The 15,347-nt window shown below is 41.3% G+C and overlaps 1 protein-coding gene across 1 annotated transcript in view; it reads left to right on the top strand.

Annotated features, from left to right (window-relative positions):
* lztfl1 (leucine zipper transcription factor-like 1) overlaps positions 1–15,347 on the top strand; it is a 97,855-nt gene that overhangs the window by 60,517 nt on the left and 21,991 nt on the right. Inside the window, exon 8 of the mRNA XM_063069387.1 lies at positions 12,975–13,151. Within this exon, the coding sequence (XP_062925457.1) occupies positions 12,975–13,151 (177 nt within the window). The remainder of the gene's footprint in view (positions 1–12,974; positions 13,152–15,347) is intronic.

Genomic DNA, 15,347 nt, shown 5'->3' with positions numbered 1-15,347 from the left:
AACCACATGAGCAATACGCCAATCCTCGTTTCTAATGATATTTGAAATATTTTTGTCAGAGCCCCTGCTATTTCTGCACTAACTTCCCTCAAGGTCCTAGGGATTATCCTGTCAGGACCCGGAGACTTATCCACTTTTATATTCCTTAAAAACGTCAGTACTTCCTCTTCTTTAATCACTGAATTTCCATAACTACCCTACTTGTTTCCCTTACCTTACACAATTCAATATCCTTCTCCTTAGTGAATACCAAAGAAAAGAAATTGTTCAAAATCTCCCCCATCTCGTTTGGTTCTGCACATGGCTGTCCACTCTAATTCTCTAAGGGACCAATTTTATCCCTCACTATCCTTTTGCTATTAATAAAACTGTAGAAACCCTTTGGATTTATTTTCACCTTACTTGCCAAAGCAACCTCATATCTTTTTTTAGCTTTTCTAATCTCTTTCTTAAGATTCTTTTTACATTCTTTATATTCTTCGAGCACCTTATTTACTCCATGCTTCCTATATTTATTGTAGATCTCTCTCTTTTTCCAAACCAAGTTTCCAATATCCCTTGAAAACCATGGCTCTCTCAAACTCTTAACCTTTCCTTTCAACCTAACAGGAACATAAAGATTCTGTACCCTCAAAATTTCACCTTTAAATAACCTCCATTTCTCTATTTCTTCTTTCCCATAAAACAATTGTCCCAATCCATTCTTTCTAAATTCTTTCGCCTCTCCTCAAAGTTAGCCTTCCTCCAATCAAAAATCTCAACCCTGGGTCCAGTCCTATCCTTCTCCATAATTATATTGAAACTAATAGCATTGTGATCACTGGACCTGAAGTGCTCCCCAACACATACCTCTGTCACCTGACCTATCTCATTCCCTAACAGGAGATTCAACACTGCCCCTTCTCTAGTTGGTACCTCTACGTTTTGCTGCAAAAAACTATCCTGCACACATTTTACAAACTCCAAACCATCCAGCCCTTTTACAGAATGGGCTTCCCAGTCTATATGTGGAAAATTAAAATCTCCCACAGTCACAACCTTGTGCTTACTACAAATATCTGCTATCTCCTTACAAATTTGCCCCTCCAATTCTCGCTCCCCATTAGGTGGTCTATAATACACCCATTTAAGCGTTACTACACCTTTCCCGTTCCTCAATTCCACCCAAATAGCTTCCCTAGACGAGCCCTCTAATCTATCCTGCCAAAGCACGGCTGTAATATTTTCTCTGACAAGCAATGCAACACCTCCCCCTCTTGCCCCTCTGATTCTGTCACATCTGAAGCAATGAAATCCAGGAATATTTAGTTGGCAATCACACCCCTCCTGCAACCATGTTTCACTAATAGCTACAACATCATATTTCCAGTTATCAATCCATGCTCTAAGCTCATCCACCTTTCTTACACTGCTCCTAGCATTAAAATAGATGCATTTAAGAAACTCTCCACCTCTTGCTCTCTGTTTATCCCTAATGGTGCAAACAACTTTGTTATCTTTTTCTACCTTCTCCCCTACATCTTCGGTCTGAGCGCTCCCCTTCTCTGTCCCCTGCCTATCCTCCCTCACACTGTCTACTAGCTTTCTCTATTTGTGAACTAACCTCCTCTCTCCTAGTCTTTCAATTTGATTCCACCCCCAACCATTCTAGTTTAATGTCTCCCCAGTAGCCTTCGCAAATCTCTCCCCCCACCCCCCCAGGATATTGGTCCTCCTAGGATTCAAGTGCAACCTGTCCTTTTTTTTACAGGTCACACCTGCCCCAAAAGAGGTCCCAATGATCCAGAAACTTGAATCCCTGCCCCCTGCTCCAATCCCTCAGTCACACATTTATCCTCCACCTCATTCCATTCGTACTCTCACTGTCGTGTGGCACAGGCAGTAATCCCGAGATTACTACCTTTGGGGTCCTTCTCAACTCTCTTCCTAACTCCCTATATTCTCCTTTCAGGACCTCTTCCCTTTTCCTACCTATGTCATTGGTACCTATATGTACCACGACCTCTGGCTCCTCACCCTCCCACTTCAGGATATCTTGGACGTGATCAGAAACATCCTGGACCCTTGCACCAGGGAGGCAAACTACCATCCGGGTCTCCTGACTGCATCCACAGAATCGCCTGTCTGACCCCCTAACTATCAAGTCCCCTATTACTACTGCCCTCCTCTTCCTTTTCCTACCCTTCTGAGCTACAGGGTCGGACTCTGTGCCGAAGGCACGGCCACTGTTGCTTCCCCCAGGTAGGCTGTCCCCCTCAACAGTACTCAAACAGGAGTACTTATTGTCAAAGGGTACAGCCACTGGGGTACTCTCTGGTACCTGACTCTTCCCCTTCCCCCTCCTAGCCGTGACCCACTTGTCTGCCTCCCATGGCCCCGGTGTGACCACCTGCCTATAACTCCTCTCTATCAACTCCTCATTCTCCCTGACCAGACGAAGGTCATCGAGCTGCAGCTCCAGTTCCCTAACACGGTCCCTTACCTGGCGCAGATGTCGACGTCCGGGAGGCTGGGAGACTCCAGGACCTTCCACATCTAACACCAAGAACAGCAAGCTGCCCTCACACTCGTACTTCCCCCTTTCCTCAAATATCAGGAAAAATTGAAAACCAAACCTACTTTGCCTTGCCTGTTTCCACCTAAGCCCGTTGAGCCAAAACCCTTAAGCCTTCACTCTGCTCCTGGCTCACTCCGCTGCCCGCAAAATGATGCTGCCCACTGTATAAGGCTATGTTCCTTTTAAATCTTCCGTGCTTCACTGCCCGACATCACACGCCTGTGCAGTCCTGCCTCTCTGACCTGTGATAAGAAGAAGAAAAAATCAAAATGGCTCCTGCCTCACTCCCGCTCCGATTCTCAGACTTCCTTCTCCAAATTGCCTCAAGATAGCAAGCAGCTCCTCCTCTTCAATCTGTATAGGTTCCATGACCACACTACTTGTTTGCCTTATTTCCATAGACTCCATGCCAGTTTCCTTAGTAAGTACAGACACAAAAAACCCATTTAAGATCTCCCCCATTTCTTTTGGTTCCATACATAACTGACCAGTCTGATCTTCAAGAGGACCAATTTTATCCCTTACTATCCTTTTGTTCTTAATATACTTGTAGAAGCTCTTTGGATTATCCTTCACCTTGACTGCCAAAGCAACCTCATGTCTTCTTTTAACCCTCCTGATTTCTTTCTTAAGTATTTTTTTTGCACTTTTTGTACTCCTCAAGCACCTTGTTTGGTCCCTGTTTCCTATACATGCCATACATCTCTCTCTCTTCTTCTTTATCAGAGTTCCAATATCCCTTGAGAACCTTATTCACTTTGCCATTAATTCTGACAGGAACATACAAACTCTGCACTCTCAAAATTTCTCCTTTGAAGGCCTCCCACTTACCAATCACATCCTTGCCAGAGAACAACCTGTCCAAATCCACCCTTTTTAGGTCCTTTCTCACTTCTTCAAATTTGGCCTTTTTCCAGTTTAGCACCTCAACCCGAGGACCAGCTCTATCTTTATCCATGATCAAGTTGAAGCTAATGGTGTTATGGTCACTGGAACCGAAGTGTTCCCCTACATACACTTCCATCATCTGTCCTAACTTGTTTCCTAATAGGAGATCTAATATTGCATCCTCTCTAGTTGGTAGCTCTATATACTGATTTAGAAAACTTTGCTGAACATATTTTACAAACTCTAACCCATCTAGACCTTTAACAGTACGGGAGTCCCAATCAATAATGTGGAAAATTAAAATCCCCTACTATCACAACTTTATGTTTCCTACAGTTGTCTGCAATCTCTCTGCAGATTTTCTCCTCCAATTCTCGCTGACTATTGGGTGGTCTATAATACAACCCCATTAATGTGGTCATATCTTTCCTGTTTCTCAGCTCCACCCACAAGCCCTCTAATCTGTCCTGCCCGAGCGCTGCTGTAACATTTTCCCTGACTAGCAATGCCAAACCCCCATCCTTCATTCCTCTGCCTCTATCACGTCTGAAACATCGGAATCCTGGAACACTAAGCTGCCAGTCCTGCCCCTCCTGTAGCCTAGTTTCTCTAATGGCTATATTGTCGTAATTCCATGTGTCAATCCATGCCATCAGCTTGTCTGCCTTCCCCACAATACTCCTTGCATTGAAATAGACACACCTCAGAAGACTATTACCACCACACACAACCATGTGAAAATATTTAACTGGGGGAAGGCTTATTATATTGGACAGTATTAAAGGCATCTGTTAGTCTTGCAAAACCATGGACCTGCACCTGGAAAGTCTTCACTCTCCAGGGCGCAGGCCTGGGCAAGGTTGTATGGAAGACCAGCAGTTGCCCATGCTGCAAGTCTCCCCTCTCCACGACACCAATGTTGTCCAAGGGAAGGACATTAGGACCCATACAGCTTGGGGTTCTGGATACGTTTGTCCCTATGAGATGGGAAAGCATGATAAGTTGAAAGAACCATATTTAACAAGGGATGTGGAACATAGTCAAGAGAAAGAAGGAAACATGCTAAAGGTTTAGGAAGCAAAAATCATACAGGGTTCCTGAGAGTTGGAAAGTAGCCAAAAAGGAGATTAGGAAGAGACTTGGGAAATCTGGAAAGGGACATAAAAAGGCCTTAGCAAGCAGGATTAAGGAAAACCCCAAGATGTTCAACACATATGTGAATAACAGGTGGATATCTGGAGTGAAAGTAGGACCACTCTGGGATAAAGGGAAAAAGAAGTCCCTAGGGTTGGCGGGGATGAGGAATGTCTTTAATAAATGCTTTGTTTCAGTATTCACCAATGAGGGGACCTTTGATAAATGTGAATCAGTGCAGAACAGGTAAATGTAGTGGAACAAGAACTTAAGAAAGAGATAGTGTTGGAGCTTCTCAAAAACACTAGAGTAGTTAGGTCCTTGGGGCTGGGTGGGATATTCTCCAAATTACTTTAGGATGTGAGAGAAGAGGTTGCTGAGGCATCTTTGTGTCTTCCCTGGCCACAAGAGTAGTACCAGAAAATTGGATGATGGCAAATGTTCCTTTGTTCAACAAAGGTAAAATTGATAATCCTTGAGAATTTCAGACCAGTGAGTCTTGTGTCAGTGGTGGGCAAACTAATGGAGAGGATTCTTGGAGACAGAAACTATAAGCATTTGGAAAAGCATAGTCTTAATAGTGATAGTCAGCATGGATTTGTGAGGATAGTCATGCCTCATGAGCCTGATTAACTGTTTTAAAGAGGTGACAAAACAAATTGATGAAATAGAGCGGTGGATATGGTGGATATAGTGTAGTGCTTGACACGGTTCCCAAGGTAGGCTCATCCAGAAAATCTTGAGGAATATGGGATCCTTGGAAACTTTGCTATGTGGATTAAGAATTAACTTTCCCTTAGAAGGCAGGGGGTGATGGTAGATGCAGTGTATTCTGCCTGGAGGTCAGTGACTAGTGATGTTTCACAGGGATCTGTTCTATGACTACTACTATTTGTGATTTTTAAAAGTGACTTGGATGAGGGACTGGATGAGTAGCTTAGCAGATGATGTGAAGTTTGGTGTTGTGAATACTGTAAAAGGTTTTTGTAGGTTACAATGGGATACACACAGCTTGCTGAGCTGGGTGGAGAAGTGGCAGATGGATTTCAATGTGAAAAAGTGGGAAATGATACACTTTGGAAGGTCGAACTTGAAGGCAGAATACAAGGTTAATAGTTGGAATCTTATCAGCATGGAGGAGCATAGGGATCTTGGACTAAGTCCATAAATCCCTCAAAGTTACTGTGCAAGTTGATAGGGTGGTTAAGAAGGCACTTGAAGTGCTGCCCTTCATAGTTGGGGATTGAGTTCAAGGTAATGTTAAAGTACAAGGTAATGTTGAAGTTGTTAATAAAAACACTGGTTAGACCACATTTGGGGTATTGTGTTCGTTTCTGGTTACCTCATTATGGGAAGGATGTGGAAGCTTTAGAGATGGCGCAGAGAAGATTTGCTAGGGTGCTGGCTGGTTTAGAAATCATATCTTATCAGGAAAGGTTGAATGAGCTAGAGCTTTTCTCTTTGGAGTGAAGGAGGATGCAAGGTGATTTGATAGAGGTATATAAAATTGTGAGAGGAATAGATAGAGTGAACAGCCAGTATCTTATTCCCAGGGGAGCAATGGCCAATACCAGAGAAATCCATTTAATGAGAATGGAGGAATGTTTAGGGGAGATGTCAAGGTAGTTATTTTTTAAACACAGATTGGTGGGTGCCTGGACACTTACTTGTTAATGCAATAATCAGCCAATCATGTGCAGCAACCCAATGCATAAAAACATGCAGATGTGGCCAAGAGGTTCAATTATTGTTCAGACCAAACATTAGAATGTGGAAGAAATGTGATCTAAGTTACTTTGATTGGAGAATGATTGTTGGTGCCATACGGGGTAGCTTGAGTATCTCAAACTGCCAATCTCCTGGGATTTTCATGCATAAGTCTCTTGAGTTAACAGAATGGTATGAAAACCGCCCCCCCCCCCAGTGAATCGCAGTTCTGAGGAAGAAATGCCTTGTTAATGAGAGAACTCAGCGGAGAATGGCCAGGCTGGTTCAAGCTGACAGAAAAGAGACAGTAACTCAAGTAGCCTTTATAAATCATAGCATTGAGTATAGGAGTTGGGATGTAATGTTGAAACTGTATAAGGCATTGGTGCGGCCAAATTTGGAGTATTGTATACAGTTCTGGTCACCAAATTATAGGAAAGATGTCAATAAAATTGAGAGAGTACAGAGGAGATTTACTAAAGTGTTGCCTCGGTTTCATCTCCTGATTTACAGAGAAAGGTTGAACAAGTTATGTCTTTATTCCTTCGAGCGTAGAAGTCTGAGTGGGGACTTGACAGAGGTATTTAAAATTATGAGGGGGATAGATAGAGTTGACGTGGATAGGCTTTTTCCATTGAGAATGGGGGAGATTCAAACAAGAGGATATGAGTTGAGAGTTAAAGGGCAAAAGTTTAGGGGTAACATGAGGGGTAAATTCTTTACTCAGAGTGGTAGCTGTGTGGAACGAGCTTCCAGCAGAAGTGGTTGATGCAGGTTCGATGTTGTCATTTAAAGTTAAATTGGATAGATATATGGACAGGAAAGGAATGGAGGGTTATGGGCTGAGTGCAGGTCGGTAGGACTAGGTGAGAGTAAGAGTTCGGCACGGACTAGAAGGGCCGAGATGGCCTGTTTCCGTGCTGTAATTGTTATATGATTATCGCCACATATTACTACAGTGGTGTGCTGCAGAGCATTTCTGAAGGTACAACATGTCAAACCTTGAAGTGGATGGGCTCGAACAGCAGAAGACTGCAAATATACACTCAGTCACCATTTTCTTAGTTTCAGCAGGTACCTAATAAACTGGCCACTGAGTGTATGGGGGAAGGGTTAGATTGATCGTGGAGTAGATTTATGTAGGTTGGTCAGCATTGTCAGCCGTAGAACTTTTCCTGTACTGTACTATGTTCTAGGTTCTGAGGTGAGTGCTGTAGATATTTACTGTCAGGCAGGTCTAGCACTCTTACTGCAGAGACTAAAGCAAAGAGACACTGGAGATTGAATGATGTGAGACCCCAGAAACTGATCAACAGGCAGGCCTAACATGGTTTGGAGTCTGACCAGCTGGCAGGCCTGACACTATGTAAAGTTCTGGAAATAGGCTGACCATTGCACAGGGACTAACTGCAAAAGCCCAGAGTCTAACTATGAATCAGCCTAACACTATGTGACACCCCACAAACTAATCAACAAGCAGGCCTGATACCATGACGGTCTTGGAGACCAAACTAAGAGCAGTGCTGGCATTGTGTGAGACTCCAAAGATTGATTATTAGGCAGGCCTGATGTCACATCAAACCCCAGAGACCAACTGGACATTGACACCAATTTGCATAGTCTTCACCTCCCTTGACAGAGGAACTGGCGTTGCATGAGGTTCCAGTATCAGGGCTGCCCCCTCACCAACATCAGAAGAAATCTGAAATAAAGTATGCCAGCTCAGTAGAAGGAGCAAGTTGATGTTGTACCTTTGGAATATTGGAGGCCTCAAGTAAAGTGACACAGAAAAGATTATTGAAGAAAATCTGTGGATGAGATTGGGAGTAGTGTTCTAGCTTGGACTGATAATCAGTTAATGAATAGAAAAATGATTAGACATAGATGAGTCATTTTTAGGGTGGAAAACTGTGACCAGTAGAGTGCTGCCAAGGATCACATTCATTATCTATATCTACCAGTTAGGTGAGGAAGAGAAGTATAATATGTCTAGATTTATAATGTTACAAAGCTAGGTGGCAGTGTGGGCTATGAGGAGGATGTGGCGAGGTTTTAGGAAGATAGAAGTCGGTTAAGTGAAGAGATGAAGTTGAAGCACATAGAATACACTGAAAAAGTATGAAATAATCCACTTTGGTAGAAAAAAAACAGAAAAGCAGAGTGTTTTTACATGATGGTGGGTTAAAAAGTATAGCTTTTCAAAAGTACCTTGTGCTTTGTACACAATTCACTTAAAGTTAAAATACAGCTGCAGCAAGCAATTGGGAAAAGAATGTGGGTGTAAGAACCGAAAAGCCTTCCCCTGCTAGTGGACAGGAGCATTTGAGTAGGAAGAATTGTATACAAATTTGACATCAAGGACACACTCTTGTGTAACTAAAGTAATAATAACAGTAATAGTTAAATAAGAAATTTTCCTACATTGGTCTGTAGCCTTGGCTTTGGTACAGACAAGTAAACTAGGTGCTCCTAAGTTCATCAAAGTTGTATGGCCTTGTTATCTGACCTTAGTTTTGTGATGTTTGGCCTGGTTTGTGGATTTCCTACACTACCCCAATCCCTCTATTGGCTTTATGAAGGAACTGACATCCATAATCAAATTCCACAAGACACCCAAATTTCCTTTTAGATGAACAAAATCCTTCACAATACTGGACTATTGGGAATAAGAAATCTGTGAAATTTTAGTTAGGCGACAGCTATATTCCTCAACAGAGAGATCGATGTTTTGGGCTGACAGGTTTAAAGTTATTAACAGATAAATTATTAGATAGTTAATTCTTTCAACGTGAAATAATTCTGGAATTCACTGCCTAAAATGGTGATAGTCACCAACTTTCATTGCATTTAAAAAAAATGTTACTAAGCAGTGATAAGTTAGTTATAGAGCTGTAGAGCATAGAAACACACACTTCAGTCCACCAAATCTGAGCTGACTATCAATTTCACACAGGTCCTGTTTTATTTTCCCCCCATTTTAATTGACTTTCCCAGATTCTTCCAGTCATTATGGGTCAACTAACCTACAAACTGTAAATCTTTAAGAAATGGGAGGGAATAGACTGTCCAGAGCAATTTCACAAAGAAATAGATAGAACACGTAAATTTCACACTTACAATGTCACCCTAAAGAACAATTTGCTTTTGGTGAGAGTAAAGTTATATTCACTGAATGTTCAGGAGAAGATTGACTATTGCATCTGATCGAGGAGTTAGATGTAGTGTTTTACTAATTTGTGCAGTTTGGTGCCATGGGAGGGGCTGTAAAGGAGGGACTGCCAGAATATTTGTAATGTTACTTTACTGGCCTCTGCACTCCCCCTATCTCCAACCCTTCCCTTGCCATTCCCCATGTCTGACGATCACCCGCCGCACCCCATCTGTGAACCCTCCCCCTTCTCTGACCATCACCACAATTTCTACATATTCCATAAATGCTGCATTCCTGGCATCATAGCACAGTTCATGGGTTCTCTACAAAATTTCCCTTTCCATGTGGAACAATAGGAACAATACTGCATTTGAGGCCTGATGAGTGATATATGAAAGTAGAACTCCATGCCACTTTTTGTCAAATCCAGATTCTACATTTTGTTGTGACCACTTTATTAAATTTCCCTTTTGTCATCAAATATTCCCAGAATATTCTGTTCTTTGTACTCCTACATAGTACTGTTCAGTTGGCGTTTCCTTTCCAAATGTGCCTTTTAATGCTTCATTGTGATAAATTTCATCTTTGTTTCCATTCATCATCCTGAAGTCTACTACAGTCCTCCTCACAAGGTTATACCTTCAAGTTTTGTGTTTCTGCAATATTCAGAAAGTTGCCTTCTAACCCCAATTAAAATATAAACTATCAGACGGAGCTGTATTCCCCTGGGAAACCACTTTCTATAATAGGAAGAGATGTGGGGAGAGTATAACTCAGAGTATACTCTGCTTCTTGACATAATTAGTTTGATGCTCAAACACTTTAAAAACCCATCTTGGAATGTTAACTGTTATGTAGGATTTTATCAAGTGCTTTCTGAATAACATTTTGCTCATAACTGCATTTCTTCCATCTACCCATGATCCCATGTGGTTGTCTTTAAACATGCCTATTATTTGTCATTTATAAACTCGTGTTCTTCCAAGTCACGATTAATTTTCTCTCTGCTTATGGTTCTAGAAGACCTTCTGTTACCACTTAGGTGTTTGATCTCCTGTCTTTGTTCTACGCCCTTATTTTTAAATAGATTATTTAAAAAAAGATTTATAACTCTTTAGTCCTCTGCAAAGAGTGCTTCTATTCAAAAAGAAGAATTGTGGCCAGTTCCTTGTCTACTCCTTAGTTCCTAGGATGCAGCATTTCTGCACCTGACAGCATTTTTTACTTTCTGGCTAATGACCTTCTATGAGCTTGTGTACTTTTATCCCTCCCTCCATTTCCCAAACAACTCTCACATAGCTCAGAAACAGGCCCTCGCTTGGCACACACAGCCCATGCCAACAGTTTCCTACTCATAAACACAAGAAATTCTGCAGATACTGGAAATCCAAAGCAAAATGTAAAAAATACTGGAGGAACACAGCAGGTCGGGCACCTTTCATAGAAAGGAACAAACAGTTGTTCAATGTTTCGGGCTGAGATCCTTCTTCAGGACTGGAAAGGAAGGGGGAAGATACCAGAATAGAAAGGTGAGGGAAGAGGAAGGAGGATAACTAGAAGCTGATAGATGAAGCTAGGCAGGTAGGAAAGGTAAAGGGCTGGAAGATGAAGATGGAGAGATAGTAATTGGGGACAAAGAAATAGTGGATGAACTTTTAAGTATTTTGTGTCAGCCTTCACTGTGGAAGACACTAGTGGTATGCCAGAAATTTGAGAGTATCGTGGTAGAAGTGAGTGTAGAAGTGTTTTAGAAGCTAAAAGGTCTAAAAGGTATAAGAAAACTGGACCAGGCGGACTACACCCACAGTTCTGAAAGAGGTAGCTGAAGAGGTTGTGGAAGAATTAGTAGTGATAGTTCATGAATCACTGGGTTCTGGAATGGTTCCAGAGGATTGGAAAATTGCAAATGTCACTCCACTCTCTAGGAAGTGAGTCAAAAAGCAGAAATTATAGGCCAGTTAGCTTGACTTCAGTTGGGAAGATGTTGGAATCCATTATTAAATATGGAGTTTTGGTGTACTTGGAGGCACATGATAAAATAGGCCAAAGTCAGTATGGTTTCTTTAAAAGGGATATCCGTCAGGAGACCAGTGCAAGATGAGAGTGTGTCTGTGAGTGGGGAGGGGTGGCAAGGCACTCAGACGGGGTGTACATGTGTGCTGGGTGGCAGCAAGGTTTTAAGAACTCTTAACAGCGTGGGGGAAGAAGCTTTTATCCAGCCTGATGGTTCTGGTTCTTATGCTGTGGTACCTTCTGCCTGACGGCAGGAGGTCAAAGAGATTGTGGGAAGAATCAGAGGAATCTTTGACAGTGCTGGAGGCACTGCATGCGCTGCACTTCTGACATAGCCCTCAAAGTGGGGGAGAGAGACCAACGATGATGTTCTCAGCTATCCTCACTATCTGTTACAGGATCTTGCAATCTGAAGCATTGCAATTCTCATACCAGACAGTGATGCAGCTGGTCAGGACACTCTTGATGCTCCAGTAGAATGTGGTGAGAATGGTTGGTGGGTGGGGTGGACCCTTGCTTGCCCCAGTGTGCTCAGGAAGTGGAGGTTCTGCTCTGCTTCTTGGCTAAAGGAGTGGTTTTGAGGATCCAGGTGAGATTGTCAGTAACCAAGAAACATGGTGCTCCTGACTCTCTCCATGGAGAAGCTGTTGATGTGCAATAGGAAATGTTCAACTTGTATCTTCCTGAAGTCCACAAACATCTCTAGTCTTGTTCACATTGAAACTCAAGTTGTTGTGTGTACACCACAAGCTGCTCCAACCCCTCCCTGTGTGCTATTTTATTATTGTTGTTGATAAGTCCAACCACTGTTATGTCCGCAGCAAAGTTAATGATGTGGTTAGAACTGAATCTGACAGTACAGTCGTGTGCTAGATAATTGGGTTAGGTAGGTTAGTAAGACATGATTAGATAGATTTTTTTTTGCATAGTAGGGGAAATAAGGATTATGGTGAAAAGATAGGCAGGTGGAGCTGAGTTCATGGCCAGATCAGCTATGATAGCTTAGTCCTGCTGTTATTTCCTATGTCCTAAATCAGGATTGAACTGGGGTAGCACTACCAGCTGCTTCATTTTGCACAATTGTATCCTGTACAATTACTGGCCAAGAGCTGGGAAGTGGAATTGGACAGAATAGCATTTGTTTTGAACTCGAGAGGTAGAATGGTCTCATGCCTCGTAGATTTCTGCGATTCTGAGGTTTCAAATTTGGGAACCTTGCCAGTTATTTTATTTTAAAATTTGAAAAATTTTTAAACCATACTACTAAAGAATAGATATATTTTTGTAAATGTTATTGTTGTCTATTGCATGTTTGTGACTAGAGTCCTATTTTAATTGAAATTTACTTACTTCCCGTTGGCTGCCTGAATGGTGCTTTGGTATGTATTATTTAATAATCCCAGATCATATTGAATTGCATTGAAGTATAAAAGCACACAATAGGTATAATAGTCAACTACATTTACTTTTCTAATGGCCTTTTATATTACAGTTATTAACAATTACATTTCAATTTTTTTTTAGTCCAAATTGAAAACACAGGAGGTTGCTGATCTTGAAGCGACATTGGCCAGGCTGAAGGCTGATTTTGAGAAGAGCCTGAATAAGAGCAGTGAGAACCAGAAAAGTTTAGAAAATAATCTCATTGCCACCAAACATGATCTGCTAAAAGTACAAGAAGATCTTTTGTTAGCTGAGAAGGTTTGTATTGAATTCCCCTTCATTGAATAGAAATGGATAATTGCTCGTAAATTGGTAAATAGAGTTATTATTGTCACGTGTACCAAGGTACAGTGAAAAGCTTGAATTGCATATCGTCCATACAAATCAATGTATTTCAATGAGCATTGAGATAAATGGTACAGAATAAAGTGTTGTCGTTCAGAGAAATAAGTTTCAAGGTCACAGTGAGGTAGATTGTGAGGTCAAGAATCCATCTTATTATACAAGGGAAACATTCAGTAATCTTATAACAGCAGGTTAGAAGCTGGAGCCTTGCAGTACATTTTCAGGATTTTGTGTTTTCTTCCCGATTGGAAGGGAGAAGAGAGAATGTCCAGGGTGTGTGTGTCTTTGATTGTGCTGGCTGACTTACTGAGGTACCAGTACCAGTCATCCATTTTAAGATGAGTGGAGGAAAGTTTAGGAAAGATGTCAGAGGTAGATTTTTTTTTACACAGACACCTGGAACGTCTGGAACGCACTGCCAGGCACAATGCAGAGGGTGATAACTATCCAAAGCATTTCACTGTATGTTTCAATGTACATGTGATAAATAAATCTGCATCTGATATAATAGCGACTTTAAGAAAGGCTGAGATTAGAAAATGGGCCTAAAGGTTAAAGTCCAACAGACAGCGAGAAAAACAAATAAGTGGGTAGAACAGGGAACAGTACAACACGTGAAAAGACCCTTCACATTATGTTTATGCCAAATATAATGCTAATTTAAACAAATCCCATCTGCTTGCACATGGTCCACATCCCTCCATTCACTACTTGTTCATGTATGTGTTTAAATGGCTCTTAAACATTGCTATCACATCTGCTTCTACTACTACCCCTGGCAGCACATCCCAGGCACCTGCTACTCTGTGTGTTAAACAAAAAGCTTGCCTTATAGATCTTCTTTCAACTTGGCCCTTCCACCCATTGAAAACTATGCCCTCTGGTTTTTGATATATCCAGTTAGGGAAGAAGACTATCTATCATAATTCTATGAACTTCTATTAGGTCATCGTTCAGCCTTTGATGCTCCAGAGATAATAAAGTTAGTCAATCTTCTTATAGCCAATATACTTCAATCCAGGCAACATCCTGGTGAGCCTCTGCACTTCAATTCAGGCTATAGCGGGGAAAAAAAGTTATGAGAGAAAGTAGAATCCAACTGCATTGTACTCATAATTGATTTAATACTGACCTTTTAGAGAAGTAATCTTTCCATCCCTGACTTCACTGGAACTACATGCTCTAGTCCCATACAGAGATGAATTTGTATCTACACACTCGAATGCCTAACAAGTAATTTTATGATAAATATGCAGGTTTTCCAGAAATGATGAACATATTGCTGGGTATGCTATCAGTGCCCACTTCTTGAATGAATGTATATTTCACAGAAAGATACGCTCGAAAGCTCATTGTCACAGTTTGAAAGAGCCATTCCAATTAGCTTTGTTTTGCTTTTTCCATTTAGCTCTATAATTTCCTTTTAAAGTTTAAAATCACAGTTGCAAGAAAATGTTTGTGAACTCTTTGAAATTATCTGTTTTTCTGCATTAGTTACTCATAAAATGTGGTTTTATCCTCAACTAAATCACAATAGACAGACACAATCTGTCTAAACTAATAATACGCAAACAATTGTACTTCTCGACAATACTGAGTATACCATTTAAACAATCACAGTCTAGCCTCAAAAAAGAATGTGAACCTCTGGGGTAATGTCTTCTACAAAAGCTATTTGGAATTAGGTGTTCCAATCAATGAGATGAGCCTGACAGAGCCTGCTCTTCTCAAGAGAGATCTGTTTATGTGCACCATGCATCGATCAAAACAACTTTCAGAGGACCTAAGGAGAAGAATTGTAGAGATGCATGAAGCTAGAAAAGGTTACAAAAGCATTTCTAAAAATCTGAGTGTTCGTCGGTCCACAGTAAGAGAAATTGTCTACAAATGGAGGAAATTCAGTACTGTTGCTACTCTCCCTAGGAGTGGAAGGACATCCTACAAAGATCACACCAAGAGCACAATGTGCAATGCTGAAGGAGGTGAAAAAGAACCCAAGGGTAATAGAAAACCTGCTGAAATCTCTAGAACTTGCTAAAGTCTCTGTTTGACTATAAGAAAAATACAGAACAAGAAGTTTGCAAAAGACCACCTGGGATGTTCCCCAAC

This window comes from Mobula hypostoma, chromosome 17, assembly GCF_963921235.1.
Source record: "Mobula hypostoma chromosome 17, sMobHyp1.1, whole genome shotgun sequence".
Lineage (NCBI taxonomy): Eukaryota > Metazoa > Chordata > Chondrichthyes > Myliobatiformes > Myliobatidae > Mobula > Mobula hypostoma.
Note: the sequence above shows the minus strand (reverse complement) of the source record. Positions and strands in the feature narration are given on the sequence as shown.